The 18,332-nt window shown below is 38.1% G+C and overlaps 2 protein-coding genes across 5 annotated transcripts in view; one reads left to right on the top strand and one right to left on the bottom strand.

Annotated features, from left to right (window-relative positions):
* KRIT1 (KRIT1 ankyrin repeat containing) overlaps positions 1 to 11,970 on the bottom strand; it is a 40,204-nt gene extending 28,234 nt beyond the window's left edge. The window contains exons 1-4 of one of the 3 annotated variants that reach the window (XM_020902188.2): positions 11,532 to 11,970; positions 6,982 to 7,107; positions 5,726 to 5,885; positions 220 to 312 (exon numbers count right to left, since the gene is read on the bottom strand). In XM_020902188.2, the coding sequence (XP_020757847.2) occupies positions 220 to 312; positions 5,726 to 5,885; positions 6,982 to 7,083 (355 nt within the window). In that variant the 5' untranslated portion in view covers positions 7,084 to 7,107; positions 11,532 to 11,970. Of the gene's footprint in view, positions 1 to 219; positions 313 to 5,725; positions 5,886 to 6,981; positions 7,108 to 11,531 lie in introns of those variants that run through there. The other 2 variants (XM_020902190.2, XM_070471810.1) reach the window with 2 other exon arrangements.
* Positions 11,971 to 12,535: 565 nt separating this feature from the next.
* The window catches only part of ANKIB1 (ankyrin repeat and IBR domain containing 1), a 150,385-nt gene continuing 144,588 nt past the window's right edge, over positions 12,536 to 18,332 (top strand). For both annotated transcript variants that reach the window (XM_020902183.2, XM_020902171.2), the window contains exon 1: positions 12,536 to 12,624. The gene's annotated coding sequence lies outside the window, so the exon portion shown is untranslated. The remainder of the gene's footprint in view (positions 12,625 to 18,332) is intronic.

The raw sequence follows: 18,332 nt of genomic DNA, 5'->3' as shown, positions 1-18,332 counted from the left end.
AAACAAAAACTTTACTATTAGTCCAGAAGCCTGAATATTACTTGGGAATCAAAACATTGTTAAGTAACAAATTTCTCCATCTTCCATTATATTAAAAACATGATTTTTACAATAGTATTGCAAGAGTAACTATGACTCCAAATTCCTAAGTTCCTCCATAGACTTTAGCTTAGCACCTAAGGTACACCAAGATTCACAAGATGAAACTCAAGGCTTTACCTTTAACAACTGACGGAACAATAAATAACGCTGCTTCTCTGCCCACCTTCTCCCCATCCAGAGGAAATGTCTTCATCAGGACCACTCGTTTTCCTAATCATTTTAGTCAGTAAAGATAAAAATAATGGGCCTTTTAAAATCTTATAAATTACCTTGAGAATTAGAAAAAATATTTTAAAGGCAGTATTGAGAGGAACTGAAATATAAAAAGTCAATTTTATTATATGCACTAATAAAAACTGGTTAATTCTGATAACAACGTACATCATTCTGTAGGCAATTAACCAACAGATCCCTGGCCCTGACTCTGCTAGGAGAGAAGCTCCCCACACACAACAAGGACATCCGCCCACTAAGGACTGACAGCGCAGCTCAACAGCAGAGCGTCCTGCAAGCTGAAGCGGCACAGACGTCTTCATTCAGTTGGGATGTAGATGGTGAGAACTGCAGTAAAGTCTGAGCTGGCCAAGGAGGGTAGTATATACAAATTACAGAGTTCTAAAATTTAGTAACTTTTCATTTAATATTCAACCTCCATCCTCAATTTCAGGCTTTATTAAAATCTGATTGGGCTATAAATTATTGTTCTGAATTGTAACCATCATTCTTAAGTCTGTTGTTCCTGATTTGGCAGCAAGGGGGCAATAAATAATAACCTATAAGTTTTTCACTCTGAAACCTTTCACTTTCTGGCTATCTTTGTCATGATTTTTATCAACCCTTCCAACCTCCCCACCCCCAGAAACAGAACCTTGTTCTCGACCCAGGTAGGAATGCCTGGCTGGATGCCATCTGTGGACAAGTAGACACTACAAGCATTCAAACAGCTTCATTCATTCACAAAATGCTAGAGTGAATATTTGTGATTATTATGGCCCATTATTATTATAGCCCCTAAACAATTTTCTAAAAAATTGACACTTGTACAAAATACAAGTGTTAGATAAAGAAAAACATTCTATGCAAACTAGTACAGCCGCTATGGAGAACAGTGTGGAGATTTCTTAAAAACTGGAAATAGAACTGCTATATGACCCAACAGTCTGACTGCTGGGCATACACACCGAGGAAACCAGATCTGAAAGAGACACGTGCACCCCAATGTTCATCGCAGCACTGTCTATAATAGCCAGGACATGGAAGCAACCTAGATGCCCATCAGCAGACGAATGGATGAGGAAGCTGTGGTACATATACACCATGGAATATTACTCAGCCATTAAAAAGAATTCATTTGAATCAGTTCTAATGAGATGGATGAAACTGGAGCCCATTATACAGAGTGAAGTAAGCCAGAAAGATAAAGACCATTACAGTATACTAACACATATATATGGACTTTAGAAAGATGGTAACGATAACCCTATATGCAAAACAGAAAAAGAGACACAGATGTATAGAACAGACTTGTGGACTCTGTGGGAGAAGGAGAGGGTGGGATGTTTCAAGAGAACAGCATCGAAACATGTATATTATCTAGGGTGAACCAGATCACCAGCCTAGGTTGGATGCATGAGACAAGTGCTCAGGGCTGGTGCACTGGGAAGACCCAGAGGGATTGGGTGGAGAGGGAGGTGGGAGGGGGGACCGGGATGGGGAATACATGTAAATCCATGGCTGATTCATGTCAATGTATGACAAAAACCACTACAATATAGTGAAGTAATTAGCCTCCAACTAATAAAAATAAATAAATAAATAAATAAATAAAAAATAAAAAGCTGACATAATTGTTCAGAAAATGATATGAAAAATGAAGTTATACAGATATAGATTAAAAACAAAAACTAAAGCAAAGCAACTAATAATTATAATATAAAAAATAAAATCAGAGGATGAAAGACTGAGTAGAGGACACACAGAACAATCTTTAAAAAAGTAGAATTTAGAGAAAAACCAAATATATTTAAGTATGATACTTGTAATTCTTCCTTTTCAATTCTGCTTTTTGTTGTTATGATTGTTGCATTATTGAATTGGCCAGGATTGACCAGTATATCTTTTTTTAAAAAATAAATTTATTCATTTTTATTAAAAAAAAAAAAAGAAAAACATTCTAATAAATTTCAGAGGTAATATTACTTTTGTCTGGTTTGAGGTCTTGTCCCACTTAATCTTTCCTGCCTTGTAGCTTCCTTAAACCTAGTTCTGATCCAAACTGACTACTTTGCCCATTTTATATGCAACTGTGAGATCTATTTCGGGCGGGGGTCGGGGTGGGGGGTGGGGGTCCGGGGAGGAGTAAAGCACTGATTACAAGTTGGGAGATACAGTTCTTGTCCTAACTCTTCCACAAATGGGAATATGATTTTTCTAGGTGCCTATGTCTGCATTTCCATTTTACAGATGTGAAAATGACTATATACCAACTCACAGGACCAATTTAAGAATTTCATGGATAAGTAATTGTGGTAGTGCTTTGTAAACTACATATAGCATTGCACAAAAAGGCAAAACTACTGCAGTTATAAAGTCATTTCTAATTTTCATGTGATGCCTATGTAAGAAATCTTCTCTATAAAAATATTTCACACTTTTAGAAAAACTCAATTGACTAGGATAGTCAGGTATGGTATGGCTCATTATTTTAACTATTTAGTTAAGCAAAAACTTCTTTGTTTTCATTTCTCTTACTAAAAGCTGCCTGAAAATTTATTAGCACGTTCTACTGTCTAAATATACAAGACATAATTGTGCTAGACATATTTCAGGGTGCCTATCCACTCGTAACTTCTAAGAAAAACTACCCATTCCTCTGTGCCAGGGGACATTTTTGTTCACACTATCACTTATATCCCCTTCCTTGGTGAATGAACCAAGTGTTAGAGTTTGGCTAATTCATAGCAAATTATGACTTGTCTATCTCAGCTCAAATACGTGATTTGGGCTCAGACTTTGTCTCAGTAATTTGATCTCAGAATAGATCCTGATAACTAAAATAATTTAGTAATAGTAATACAAATTACTAAGAGAAGTCTAAGACAGGTAGAAAAAGCTGACAAATTTGTGGCATCCAAAGGAGCCTTTCACATGCCTGACCACCCACAGGGATAGTCCCCCTTTTCAGCTAAGATCATTTCTAGATCACTTTATTTTAAAAGTCAACCTGATCATCAGGGAAAGGGGATTCTCTTTGTGGGACTCAGAATGTGTATCAAAGAGCTGTAAGTTTGCGCAGGAACTTCTTATAATCTCCAGTTACAATGGTCAGAGCTACAAAACTCTTCAGGCCCTATTGAGGCTACCTGTTGGGGAGGTAAAATATGGTAAATGGTACCTTCGGAAGTTATGAAACAGTCTTATTTCAGCTGTCTCTAGAGAACAAGTATCCCAAATAACCAACAAATCAAATGACATGATTCAGCCTTATCGCTGCAACAAAAATAGTCTCTTTAGTGAAAAGAGATGAATTATATAACTATCCTCTATAAAGATGAACAAACAAACAAAAAACTGAATAAGCTGTAAAAAACCAAAAATTTAGGCACAGAGAGTTATGTTTTACTTCACTGTCGACAACTGTGTTCAACAGTTGTCTGACTGAACTTAGCTTTACCTTTTTAATTATAATGCCTGAATTCTGGACAGAGATATATAATTTCTAGAACTTCTAACTGCTATCTGCTTCTTGTGAGGCACAGCCTGATAAAATTGATCATTGATATTTAATCAGTTTCATAAGCTATAGATTATCTAATATTGTAAATGGGGCCTGAACCTTTCAGAGTGAATATTTCTACAGTTCTCAGTTTGGCTCCTTGAAAATGATTTTCTTCTTGTGACCAAATGGGAAGAAAACCTCTGCTACCTGGTAGTTTATACGACTTGCTCTAATACACAGAATCTTAACTGTTACTTAGTTATGGAGAGAGGTTTATAGTTTTCTGTGTCCTGGAGTAGAGAAATAAAAATAATAGTTCAAAGATACTTATCTAGGGAAATATACTTCTAACAAAAATAACTTGTGCTTTCTTATTAGTTTTCAAGCCACTTTGGCTTTCTCTCTTTCTTGAACAAATCATTAACACAACTGAAATATTTCTCTAGAACTGCCATATGATCTAGCAATCCCACTCCTGGGCATATATCTGGAGAAAGCCGTAATTCAAAAAGATATATGCATCCTAATGTTCAATGCAGCACCATTTACAATAGCCAAGACATGGAAGCAACCTAAAAATCCATCAGCAGAGGAGTGAATAAAGATGTGGTACATACATACAATGGAATATTACTCAGCCATAAAAAGCAACAGAACTGTGCCATATGCAGAAATATGGATGGACCTAGAGATGGCCACACAGAGCAAAGGAAGTCAGAGAGAGAAAAATACTATATATTAAGGCATATATGTAAAATCTAGACAAGTGTCATAGATGAGCTTCTTTGCAAAGCAGAAACAGAGACACAGAGATAGAGAACAAACATGGATACCAAGGGAATAAGGGGAGGGTGGGATGGATTGAGGCACTGGGATTGACATATATATATACCACTGTGTATAAAACAGGTGACTAATGAGAACCAACTGTGTAGCACAGGGAACTCTACTCAGTGCTCTGAAGTGACCGAAATGGGATGGAAATAAAAAAAAAAGAGGGGATTTATGTATAGATATAGCTACCATGAAATTAAAAGACGCTTACTCCTTGGAAGGAAAGTTATGACCAACCTGGATAGCATATTTAAAAGCAGAGACATTACTTTGCCAACAAAGGTCTGTCTGGTCAAGGCTATGGTTTTTCCAGTGGTCATATATGGAAGTGAGAGTTGGACTGTGAAGAAAGTTGAGTGCCGAAGAATTGGTGCTTTTGAACTGTGGTGTTGGAGAAGACTCTTGAGAGTCCCTTGGACTGCAAGAAGATCCAACCAGTCCATCCTAAAGGAGATCAGTCCTGGATGTTCATTGGAAGGACTGATGTTGAAGCTGAAACTCCAATACTTTGGCCACCTGATGCGAAGAGTTGACTCATTGGAAAAGACCCTGATGCTGGGAGGGATTGGGGGCAGGAGGAGAAGGGGATGACAGAGGATGAGATGGCTGGATGGCATCACTGACTTGATGGGCAGGAGTCTGAGTAAACTCCGGGAGTTGGTGATGGACAGGGAGGCCTGGCGTGCTGCGGTTCATGGGGTCGCACAGAGTCGGACATGACTGAGCGACGGAACTGAACTGAACGGAACTGAAGCTAGTTTACTTTGCTGTAAAGCAGAAACTAACACAACACTGTAAAGCAACTATACTCCAATTAAGAAAAAAGAAACTGCAAAAATAAAATTATTCAAGTATTTAAAAAATATTCTTTAACTTAAAAAGCATTATAGTCAAGGAACTTCTTGAAGGGAGTTTGCTTCCAGCTTAAAAAAAAACCCAGAAATTTATGAGCCTTTTTCAAGTTTTTCAACGAAAAGGATCATAAAAAGAAACTGACTTTAATACATTTTTTAAAATGTCTTCTTTCACAAGCATTTAAAACCAATTGTGTTAAAAAGAAAAGTTTCTTACCTCTGATACCCTGGTTTGCAGGAGAAATTGGTTTGGTGGTTTCTACTACATAGTCCAATATGCCTTGTGTTATTTCACTGTTACCTTGCAGTTTAGTTTCCAACAAAACCTTCTTTCTCTTTTTTTTCTGTCCTTCAATGGGAACTTCATGCAACAAAATCTTGGATGAGAAAAACAACATTAAGAGAATGTTTAAAATAAAATTTACTTGCCCTAAAATATAGCCAGCAATCTTTCTTAACCTCAAGCCTAGCTGCACATCAGAATAACATGAACCCTTTCAAGACAGCATCAATGTGCAGCTTCATCTCAGACCTAGTAAATGGGAATGTGAGGGGAGTGAGGTCGTGGCGCTGGCAGTTTTAAACTTCCCCAGGGGATCGAGAGTGTAGCCAGGACTGAGAAGCAGCAAGCCTCAGCACTGCTGAAGGGCAATCTTCTCAGAAGCCTTGCGATATCCTTTAATAGGTTTCAGATAGCTAACCTTAAAGGCAATTAAAGCAGAATACTCAGAGATACAGGCTCAGTCCTTGGGTGGAAAAGAGACAGGCAAACCCATCCAGTATTCTTCTCTGGGATATCCCATGGACAGAGAAGCCTGGGGGTCTACAGCCCATGGGGTCACAAAGCGTTGGACAGGACTGAGCGGCTATGCACGCCTGCAGAGAAGTTAGTTGAAATTAGATTAGACTAGAAGTATTTTATGATGCTTGAATCTGCTGCATGGTAAAGATAAAATCTGCTTTGGGCTTTTCTTTTTTTCAGTCTCAATCATGTTTACTAATACTAATAATGTATTCAAGACTTTAGAGAAGTAACTTAATTACCTAAAACAATTAAAGGTAAAGATATTTTTTAATGAACTGTTAAAAATAGAGTTTTGGAAAATAACCATGAACAAAATTTAGACTGGAATTTTGAATAAGCTGAATTTTGCAATTTTTTCTTCAAGCCATTCCATAAACTCTACTAAAAACCAAACTGTTATAAATTATATATGCAAAACTCAAATAAGTAACTTTTACTATCTAAGAATTTATCCATATCAATGAATAGAAAAATGGTCAAAATACATGCAGCAGAAAGAAAAAGACATGGTGATGGGCAGAACTCTACAATCGTAAATTCTAGCTTGTCAATATCTAGGTTATCAATAAGAATTTACAGGCTATGGTAAGACTTTATATGTAAATGAAAATGATAATGGAGGATAACATTCAGTGGTAGAAAATCAAATGTTAGTAAACTGTGCTCACTTCATATGACTTAGCTCTGTATTCCCGAGAATTGAGACTGGCAGCATTCTTTGGCCGAATAACAGCAACGTATGCATCCTCTATGTTTTCTGGATTTCCCATTGCTTTATAAAAACAAAGAAATCCCTTGAAAGATTAAAGGAGACATAATCATGATGAGAACAAATTAATAAAATCTTGGTTTTTCTGTCCTGGAATATATACAGTATATAAAAAGCAAGCAGAGATGACTGATCATATCTCACCACTAGTAAACCTCTATGCATAATTTACGATACCTTGTAGTCTTTGTTTCCTTTTCTATTAAAGGTAGATTTTTGTTTTTTTTAAATGGGGATATATAATTTATAGGTCTTGGCAGATTCTTTATTAATAATCTGCCTTTTGGACCTGTAAAAGAGGTGATATAATTATAAAACATCTTATAAATACTAAGTAAAAATGCCTTGAAATAGTGATTCAGAATAGTATCCATAAATTCCAAAAGTGAATGTCATATTGTTAAATATGGAAGCTAGAAACAGGTAGCTGCCATTGACATTCTTTCCAGAATCTTTAAGAAGAACTTTGATATTTGGATGAACTAAAGGATAGTTTATAATTTTCATTGGAGATGCCTATCACAGACACAAAAACATTAAATCAGTTGATAAAAGCTTTCTGATATCCACTTACAAACGTTCTTCACTTCCATTATCAGTGCCTTAGATAATTCAAAAATTTGCTTCCAAATATATATATATTTCTCCCAGACTAATTTTAAGTCTCCATTGGGCAATTTCCAACAAGTAATTGAAGCTCAAGCGCTTTCTTGGTTGTTTAATAGTCCCATCTCCTCATTAAGTGCTATTATAATTTTTTTTTCATGGCTGGACTGATTTTTCTTTTTCATGGGCTTCTCTGGTGGCTCAGATGGTAAAGAATCTGCTTGCAATGCAGGAAACCTGGGTTCAAGCCCTGAGTTGGGAAGATCCCATGGAGGAGAACATGGCAATCCACTCCAGTATTCTTGCCTGGAGAATACCCATAGTGGGCTACAGTTCATGGGGTCGCAAAGAGTCAGACACAACTGAGCAACTAAACACAGCACACACACACTAAAATACAGCTCTTTGTACTGAATATATTTTATTTTAAATTTCCCTCTCATTTATATGCCAGTAAATTTCGAGAAGAACATCAAGCAAGGAGTTGCTTTCCTGGCCGTGGTAAGATGAACCTTCTTCAGTTTTTTAAAAAGTCCATTAGGCATTAAAATGATCTGTTTATATTTAATAATTTCCTTATTGCTCCAACTCTCAGAAAAAAAGAGCTCATTTTCAAGAAAGGTTTTGAATGTCATCTGAGAGGAGACAGAGGACTTTTTACTGTTCTCTCAACTGCAAAATAAAGTCATATGGAAATCTTTAATTCACTTCTTTACATAATAACAAAAAATCTTTAATTTACTCCCTTCCACTGCCTTAAAACTGGAAAATTTCCCTAAAAAGAATGCTTTTAAAATTCAGTAACTTTTGACATTTTAAGTAAACACTAGCTAAAATTTTAAAAGAATTAAAATTATTGTACAAAATTTTAAAATTATTTTAATTTATAAGTTATTTAAGTAATACAACTTTAAATTATAAGATTTATTTATAAATTAAAAAAATTCTTAGGTTATAAAAATTTTCACTAATTTAGATCCAGACAAACTATAGATAACAGAGAAACTACAATAAAACATTAGATTTGAGACATAAAGTTTTGAAGACATGCATTCTCACTCTATACCTTGTGGGATTTTTTCAGTTTGGTTTTTTCATAAGACCATCTTAAAAACCACCTCATGCAACAGAACTTCCTATTAGTGAAAAGGATGAGAGTTTTTTCGTCTCAGAATTTCAGTTTAGCATTTACTTTTCACCTCAGATTAACAATGACTTCAAGATATAAAACCTACTAAGTTTTGAAATGTATGCCTGCCTCTTTGAATACTGACAGTCCCCAAAAGAAAGATATGCATCATGAATACACTGTATAACATACATGGCACAATTACAGAAAGCCTTTTTCTATTAAGCATCTAAAATGAGAAATCAAGTAATTCTTAGTTTTCTAAACACACTTTAAAGCAAATTAATTAAACTGTTGGTCACCTCATGTTAAGAAAAAATCTATTAGCAAAGTGCTTTATTTCCTAATACTTATCACTTATCTAGAATATTTGGTATTGCACAGTACACTGAATTTTTAAAAGATAAACAAATGTGATACAATTAAAAAAATGAATATTTGATATATACATACTTCCAGTGACATGAAAGAAGAAAACAAAGGCTTAAATTAGGAAAAGAACAAAGGCTACTAGTATATGAAGACAAAACTGCTAAGGCAGAATCACATGCAGGACTGAAAGAGAGTAATCTGAGCTAGAAATAACAGAAAAAGGTATAACTAGAGTTTGTAATGCGTTTATACTGATTTTAGATAAGCGTTCAAGTGACTAAGAATAGGAAGAATGTGGCATTTTGTTCACGAATAATTCTGTTCTGGAAAATGCTTAGGTGTAAATGATAATATGTTGCCTGACTAATGATGCCTTACAAATAAGTGAAGAGGTTCTCATTTGGCCATGACATCTACTAGGCATCATTTGAAAATACATACAGGCATTTCTCATCACTATGACTGGGTGAGAAATGGGGTGAACAGATGCCATTTGGTCCTCAGGGGGCAGGTCCTGTTGAATAAACTGCCAATAATGTTGTTAATAAGAAACGTTTACTACATAGAGTACAGATGGACAAATTTAATGAAATGAATTTATTTATGTAGGCCATGCCACAAGACTTGCAGGATGTTAGTTCCCTGACCAGGGATTGAAACTGGGACCTAAGCAATGAATGCACAGTCTAAATTAACCACCGGACCGCCACGGAATCCCTGAAATGGACAAACTTTCAAAGTATTTTTGCAGTGCAGAAAAAGAGAAGATTCAGTACATGAACATAGGTATTGTAAGTTTAGCTACCAGAAGTCAAAGCTGACAGGATGACTTGTGTATGCAGCTGCTCAGTCCTGCCCGACTCTTTGAGACCCCATGGACTGGAGCCCGCCAGACTCCACTGTCCATGGGCTTCTCCAGGCAAGAACACTCAGTGGGTTGCCATTTCCTACTTCAGACAAGATGATTTACCAGTTTGCAAAGTACATGCTAATATAAATTAGCAACAATGATCAGAAAGTGTACTTCATGAATTAAAAACAAAAAAATGGAGCATTATCTTAGGGCTCTGTAGGATGTTCCTGATTCCCTCTCCTCCATCCTTAAGCAATGTTTCTCAACTTTTAAAAATAATATGAATAATTACCACCACTTACAATGATTATTAGTCTAGATACTGTGCTAAGGGCTTTACATGCATTAACTCATTTTATTCTTCCCCAAACCTGATGATGTAGGTATTATTATTGTTATCTCCATTTTACAGAAGAAAAAAACCGAGGCGGAGTAGCTAAGTTACCAGCCACTTCTCCACTCTCATAAAACGATTTAATATTTTAAAGCATTATAGCATTAGAGACAAGAGATGGCAACTAAATATCAGTAAGAACTTCCCTCCAAGGATAGGCTGACCATTAGAAATTTCATCCTTTTCCCACTCAAATTGGCTTACAGTAATAAAAAGAGAGGAAACAATAATACAGCAGAATAGAAGTCATTGGTGCTATTTCTAGTTTGCTCTGTTCCCGTCCTTTCAACCAGTTCTACCAAACATTAGGTAATATCAAAAAGCATCACTGGTAATTTTCAAGTACTTTCTTTCTGTTAAGTCACATTCTCTTCTGAAAGATATTTACTAATCTTCAAATAACTTTTGAAGGCAATTATACTAAATCTGACTAACAGAGAAGGAACTAATGAATTCCTACAGTGAACATCAGGTATATTTAAGGAGGTTATTTGGGGGAGCATGATTTCATCCTTAGTATATCCAAATATACTTTATATCAAGTGCTACTATGGTTCCACAACCCAGTTCGAAGAGAAAAATAACCAATACGCTAACATGGGATTAAGTCGAAAAGACCATCAAATATTCGATTTTCTATTGTTATGAAAACATTTTCGAGCTTTTGACATTTTCCCTCAAATAAATAAGGATATCAAAACAGTTAAAAAACATGATGCTGAAGGAAGCATTGGCAAGCAAACTGAAGTTAAAAAACCACTCCATGAGTGAGATGGGAATGGAGGTGAAATCCGGAGTCAGGTCAGCTAGATGAAAAATTTCTGGTGAAGCTAAAACCACCAAGGAGAAACAAGCAAAGAAGGACAGCCAAAAGCTTTAAAAGATGCAGAGGACAGAGAGGAGGGGTGAGCTGCTGTCAATCGCTTTTCCTGAAGTGAAAAAATAAACACTTCCTAGGAGGGTCTTCCTCGGCCACCACCACCCATCAGCGTCCACTACCAGAAAAGGGCGGGCATGCCTCTTTGCACAAAGAGACGCCACCCAAAAAGTGTCTTTGGCGTCTCTGTAACTACTTATAAGAAATGAAGTCCTTGCCTGGATCGAGACAGTTCGGCCTCCTACCACTCCGTCTCTCTCGTTGGAGTCCGGATCCTCCTCCTCCTCCTCGTCTCACCCGTGCTGGGGGCCGAGCGCCTCCCGGGCCGCTACATTCAACTCAGTGGGTGGGACAGTCACCTGGGGGGCGGGGGCGGGGGACCTTCACAGCTTTCTCAATTTCGCCTTCCCTTCGCTTTCCCAGCGGCCAGGCCCAACTTCCTGTGACAGACACACACTCGGTCGCCAACTGAAGCCGCCCGGCGTGTATGGCCGCGACCCACACCCGGCAACTCGAGAGAGCCGGTCTCTGGGATCAGAGAGCCTCTTGCCCACCGGCTCTTTATTGGCCTCTGCTCGCCTCTGAGCTCTGCGCCATACACACTTCACCTGCTCTCTAAACTAGGGGATTCCAGGTCTTCAAAGGCCTTAGCTTTCCATCCCGCTGCTACCGGGGCGAGGAAATCGCTTCCGGGTTCACACCCCTTGAAGCCTCGCGGTTGGCGGGGAAGAGCTTCCGGGGCGGTGGCTGAGGTGCTGCCGTTCCTGCCGCTTCTCGCTGGGACTGCCGGCTGTCTGGGGCTGGTGGCGCTGGTGGCGAGCGGCTCGGGGACGGGGTGGTGGCGGCTGCGGGCGCGCCAGCAGCCGAGCCGGAGGCGGGGGAGGGGAGGAGGACGGCCCGGGCTGCGCGCGCTCGCGCTCCAGGCTGGAGCCTGAGCCGGACTTGACCGCGAGGCGGAGGCGAGAGCCACCGCCTCCTCTTCCCCTCCCCCGAGTAAGGCGGCGCGGCGGCCAGAAAGGGATGGGGGGCGCCCGCCCAGTCTGAGCCTCGCCGCGGGCGCCCTCCAGCTCTCGCAGCGTCCCCGCGGGCCTCCAGTGCGCACTCTCGGCCCCAGCAGTCTCTGCCAGGCGGGAGCATCCGGGCCGGCGAGGAGGGGGCGCACGCCGAGAAGGGGCGTCCCCCCGGGTGGGTGGGGCGCAGAGAGTACCTGAGGTCAGCGGCTCGGCGGGAGAGACAGGGGCGCCACGGCGGTGGCAGAACTGCAGAGCTGCAGGGTCCACCCGACCCTTACCCTCAGCCCGGGAAGTAACCGTAAGTCTCAGCCTCACCGTGCGGGTCTGTTTGAGGCGGTTTCTACCCATTTTGAGCTCCGAGTTCAGCGCTACCTAGTTCACGCCCTCCCGGGACTTTTACAGATGCCGTCTCCCTTCTCTTCTGGAGGATTGTCTGTTCCCGTCTCTGAACAGGCAACGTCCTCTGTCTGCCTCATGTGAGCTTTTCTGTCAGCGAATTTGCAAGCCTCGGTGTCTCCGTTGCGCGTCCCAGCCTCCTCATCGGGATGCATCTCCTTGTCCCTGCGTCCTCAAAGGATCTGTGTCCTCCCTCTTTTTCTGTGTGTACCCCGGACCTCACAGCGTCCCCCGCCCATCCTCTGAGACGTGGAAAGCCACGGGTTCGTCCGTTCTGGAGAGCTCGAGAGTCTGGAGCGGGTGGATGGATGAAAGCGTTCTTGAGGGCTGTGATGGGTGGGGATAATAGCTCCAGTGAACCTTTATTTTTTCAGCTTCTGCCACCGCACAAAAACGGGCCGCTCCCCGGGACCTCCATTCCGCTCCTCTCCTGTGTATATAAGCCCCTTTTCTGTATGTGACTGTTTGAGTCTCAGGAAATTGGAATTAGAGATGTAATTTAAGCATCTCGCGAGGAGGTTTGGGGAATTAGTCTCACAAGCTCTATTCACACGAAGTGGCATATTGAACAATCTTGTATTGAAATGAAGACCCATTCCAGGGGAAATTTACTAGTAGGTCTGAGAAATCAGTATGAAAAACAGAAGTCTCATATTTTCAAATGTGTTTTGGTTACCTTTTGATAATTTTAGTGTTTTGGATTTACATTTAATTCTGAAAGTGTGTGTGATGTGAAAACCTTTGTATTGGAAGGTTTTACTTTCTTAGTAAAGGAAAAAAATAGCTAAAGTGATTTTTGATCATGTCATATTATATTTGTCAAGATATTATTTTAAATCCTTAATTCCATAGAAATCTTTTTGAATTTGGTTCGGCTCAACCACCTACAGATATTACACACTCGTGTGCCTGTCACCTTCCTGTTTCTTAAAGAAAAAAAAAAATTAACCGTAAATACCGTCAACGTGTATTTCCAGGTTTTGATCTAAGCATTTTTTCTTCGTTAAAATTTGGCTTGCTTTTTTAAATTGCCACTGCAGAACTTTCCAGAAATTAGATTTAATAACTGTAATGTTGTCAGTGACTGGACAATAGTTCTTAGGTGACTTCTTGCAGTTTATACTTTTCAAAACATTGTAGAAAGCAAAAGATAATTTAAGAATGATTTTCCTCTGTGTATTGCAGGCTCTCTGTTACTGTTCTTTAAATTATTCCCTAATGTAGACTGGTAGCTTTGATGTTTTGTTTTTTTCTTTTCTGATAACATTGTCATTTTGTTCAGAAAGGTAAATGTATTTAACAGTGATTTTGTTTGTTTGTTTTCAAAACCTCCTAGCAGTTGATTTGAGGCTGTTATTTGATTTGTAACTGCACACTGTTCACAGATTTTAGTTTGAAGTAGGCTTAGGAGATATAGCTCCAGCTGTCTCTCTGGAAATGTACTTTCCTGGCATGTTTCAGAAGCCAAGCACCGCACAGAGTTGAATATTGAATATATTATTAAGGGTGTGGTTTTTACTTTTAGTAAAATGGGAAATAACTTGAAGAAAATATTTTTTTAAAAAGTCTGTTGACCTCTGTTCCCTCTGGACTTGGAGTGGAGAAGATAGGGCTGTGTTTCCACATTATGCTTTTTCCCTTGCCCATTGCACTGGGAATTTGGAGTTTTCAGTGTGAACGTGTTCCCGAACTGCGCTGCCTGTGCCATAGTGTGGGCTGTAACAGGTGGCTGCTGAGATACGGGAGAGGAATTTTGCTTGCTACTCCTGGTATACTCCTGTAGGAGCACTACCCACTTTTGAGAGAGTTGGGATTTTTTTGTTTCCTTCTGTGGGGTGTGCATTTGAACTTGTGAAAGTGAAATATGTGTATTTACAACTTACTTGTAGGTAAAAGCTTAAACTAATTTTCATATATAAACAGATGAAAGAACCGTGACTTAAGTTTATCTGATTCTCCTTCAATGGAAGTAAGATTCCTCAGTGTTTTGGGTACTTTTCCCCCTTTTGGGTTGCACAGTTAATTAGGTGAAACTTTAAAATATTTCTCATATTGAACTTTATGTATGACACATTTGCCAAAACAGATTTGAGAGTGACTCAGTCATTATTAAAAAGACCAGTCTGAGAGGAGTGCTTAGGTATTTTGTTTTCTTTCTCAAAGTGTGATTTACTCAGAGAATAGTATTGGTAATTTGGAGATTCTTTATTTTTCAGACAACCTCAGATTACCTCTTTTTTTTTTTTCTTGTTCAGATAACTAGCTTTCATGTTCACTTCATTTCAGTAACCTTGAATGCCTACTTTGTGTACCAGACTCTGTGTTAGATTCTGGGACTAAGGATAAGTAAATGAAGATTCCTTTCCTTATTGAATTTGCCATTCTGTATATTTGACTGTGATTTTATCTATATGCCTTTACAGACATCTTCAATAGGTTTTTAAGTCACTTGACTGTATTTCAGAATTGTTTGACTTCCTAAGAGAATTAATTCACACTGACCACCATGTATTTAGTTATTACTTTATTTCATTTGATTCTTATTACTTTCCTAAGAAGTATTTTATCTCCATTTAAAAGCCACACAGATTCTGGTTTATAGTAATGCTGAATATTGTTTTATTTGTTATACACTAGAAAAGATTTGACATTAAGATTTCCCATTAAGGGAAAAGACTTGTAATATAGTTGAAAGTGAAAGTCGCTCAGTGATGTCTGACTTTTTGTGACCCCATGGACTATATAGCTCATGAAATTCTCCAGACCAGAATACTGGACTGGGTAGCTTTTCCCTCTCCAAGGGATCTTCCCAACCCAGGGATCAAACCCAGGTCTCCTGCATTGCAGGCGGATTCTTTACCAGCTGAGCCACAAGGGAAGTCCTTGTTATATAGTTTTAACCGTTTGATTTTTTTTTCTTGTAGGTAAAACAACTTTTAAAATTGAAATATAGTTGATTCGCAATGTTGTGTTAATTACTGCTGTATAATAATGTGATTCAGTTATAGATATATATACATCCTTTTTAAAATACTCTTTTCCATTATGGTTTATCATAGAATATTGAATATAGTTCTTTGTGATGTACAGTAGGATCTTGCTGTTTACCTGTTACATAGATAAAAATTTATATCTGCTAACCCCAGCCTCCTGCATTCCTCTGCCAGTCCCCTCCCCGTGGCAACCCCCAGTCTCTTTGTCTGTGTTTCTGTTTCATAGATAGGTTCATTTGTGTGGTATTTTGGATTCCACATACGAGTGATGTTGTGTGGTATTTGTCTTTCTCGTTTACTTCACTTATTATGATAATATCTAGTTGAATCCCTATTGCTGCAAATAGCATTTTTCATTCCTTTTTTTTTTAATATAGCTGAGTAGCATTCCATTGTATATATGTACCACATCTTTATTCATCGATCAGTAGACGTTTACGTTGCTTCCTGTCTTGGCTATTGTAAGTAGTGCTGCTTTGAACATAGGGGGTGGTGCATGTATCTCTTTGAATTATAGATTTGTCCAGATATATGCCCAAGAGTAGGATTGCTGGATCCATATGGCAATTCTGTTTTTAGTTTTCTGAGGAACCTCCTTACATTTTCCACAGTGGTTACAACAAGTTACATTCCCACCAGTAGTGTAGGAGGGTTTCCTTTTCTCCACACCTTCTATAGCATTTGTTGTTTATTTGTAGACTTTTTAGCGATGGCCAATCTTACTGGTGTGAGGTGGTAACTCATTGTAGTTTTAATTTGTATTTCTCTAATAATTAGAGGTGTTAAGCATCTTTTTTGTGTGCCTATTGACCATCTGTATTTCTTCTTTGGAGAAATGTCTATTTAGATCTTCTGCCCATTTTTGGATTGGGCTCTTTGTTTTGTTTTTGACTTGTAAGAGCTGTTTGTATGTTTTGAAAATTAAGCCCTTGTCACTTGCATCATTTTGAAAATATTTTCTCCTATTCTGTAGGTTGTCTTTTCATTTTTTTCTTTTTTTATGGTTTTCTTTACTTTGCAAAAACTTGCAAGGTTGATTAGGTTCCATTTGTTTCATTTTGTTTTTGTTTCTATTGCCTTTGGAGGCTGACCAGAGAAGACATTGATATGTTTCATGTCAGAATATTTTGCCTATGTTCTCTTCTAGGAGTTTTATGGTGTCATGTCTAATGTTTAAGTCTTTAAGCCATTTTGAATTTATTTTTGTGTATGATGAGAGGATGTGTTCTGTTTACATGTGGCTGTCCAGCTTTCCTAACATCACTTGCTGAAGAGTTGTAGAGTTGTCTTTTTCTCATTGTATATTCTTTTCTCTTTTGTCGAAGATTAATGACTGTAGATGTGTGGGTTTATTTCTGGGCTCTTTGTTCTGTTCCATTGATCTATATGTCTGTTTTTGTGCCAATACTATGCTGTTTTGATTACTGTAGCTTTGTAGTATTGTTGGAAGCTTGGGAGGGTCATGCCTCCTGCTTTGTTCTTTTTCTTCAGGATTGCTTTGGCAATTCTGGGCCTTTTATGGTTCTGTGTGAATTTTAGGATTACACATTTTAGTTCTGTGGAAAATGTTACGGGTAATTTAATAAGGATCACATTAAACCTGTAGATTGCTTTGGGTGGTATGGCCATTTTAATGATATTAATTCTTCCAATCCAAGAGCATGGGATATCTGTCTATTTCTTTGACTCGTCTTCAGTTTCCTTTATTAATGTTTTATAGTTCTCAGTGTATAAGTCTTTCACCTCCTTGGTCAGGTCAGGTTAATAATACTTTGAAAGATTCTAATTTCATGAGGTATCTTTTATTTATTGGAGCAGATGAATTGTATAGTATCAAAATGTTATTTTCAATTGTTTAAACCTTTGAAAAGACAATTCTGAAGTTCATTGTGGTTAACTGTAACATAGATTTTCAGGCATATGTAACTTTTTTTCTTCTAATTAATCAGTGGGACCAGGACCCTAGAAAATGTACTAAAAATATTTGTATTCTCCATGAAGGAGAGAGTATTGAGCAATATAAAATCTATTCAGCTTTTAAACATTTTGAGTTTAATTTTAACAACTCTTTGATGCCTTGAAGAGTTTTGGTTTCTGAAGTGAAAATGTATTCCTTCTGATTTAGAAATGATCTTAACTCATCTATTGGGAGGATATATGCTTTATCAGCACTTTGATGTACTCCAATCTAATTATTTTTCATATCCTCTTAGACTTTTTAAAAGATAATCAACCAGTGTCAGGTCTTTAGCCCAAGTTTCATTTGTATTCTGTTTTTTTGGTGTTTTGTAGGGTTTTTGTCTTTTTTTAAACCAAAAACTGTCAGCAGTTAGCCATTCTTTAGACTAAGGCCTTTTGCTTCTGATTATACATTATTGTTTTTAGGAATGTAGAGCATATAATCTTCCAAGTTCCTAAGAAAGATAATCCTTGATATTTTTCTATCATCAGTCTAATATGTATATATATATTTTCGCTTGACATAGAATTCAGTGTAGTAGAATTCTTGTAGATCACTGTAGATCACTGTATTTTATGATTGGAATAATACTGGGGATAGAATTTGTATTCAAGACATAACTGACAAAATCATTAATGTGTTCAATACTGGGACCAC

The sequence above is a fragment of the Odocoileus virginianus genome, chromosome 1, assembly GCF_023699985.2.
Source record: "Odocoileus virginianus isolate 20LAN1187 ecotype Illinois chromosome 1, Ovbor_1.2, whole genome shotgun sequence".
Classification (NCBI taxonomy): Eukaryota; Metazoa; Chordata; class Mammalia; order Artiodactyla; family Cervidae; genus Odocoileus; species Odocoileus virginianus.
This window is presented reverse-complemented; position numbering and strand designations above follow the sequence as displayed.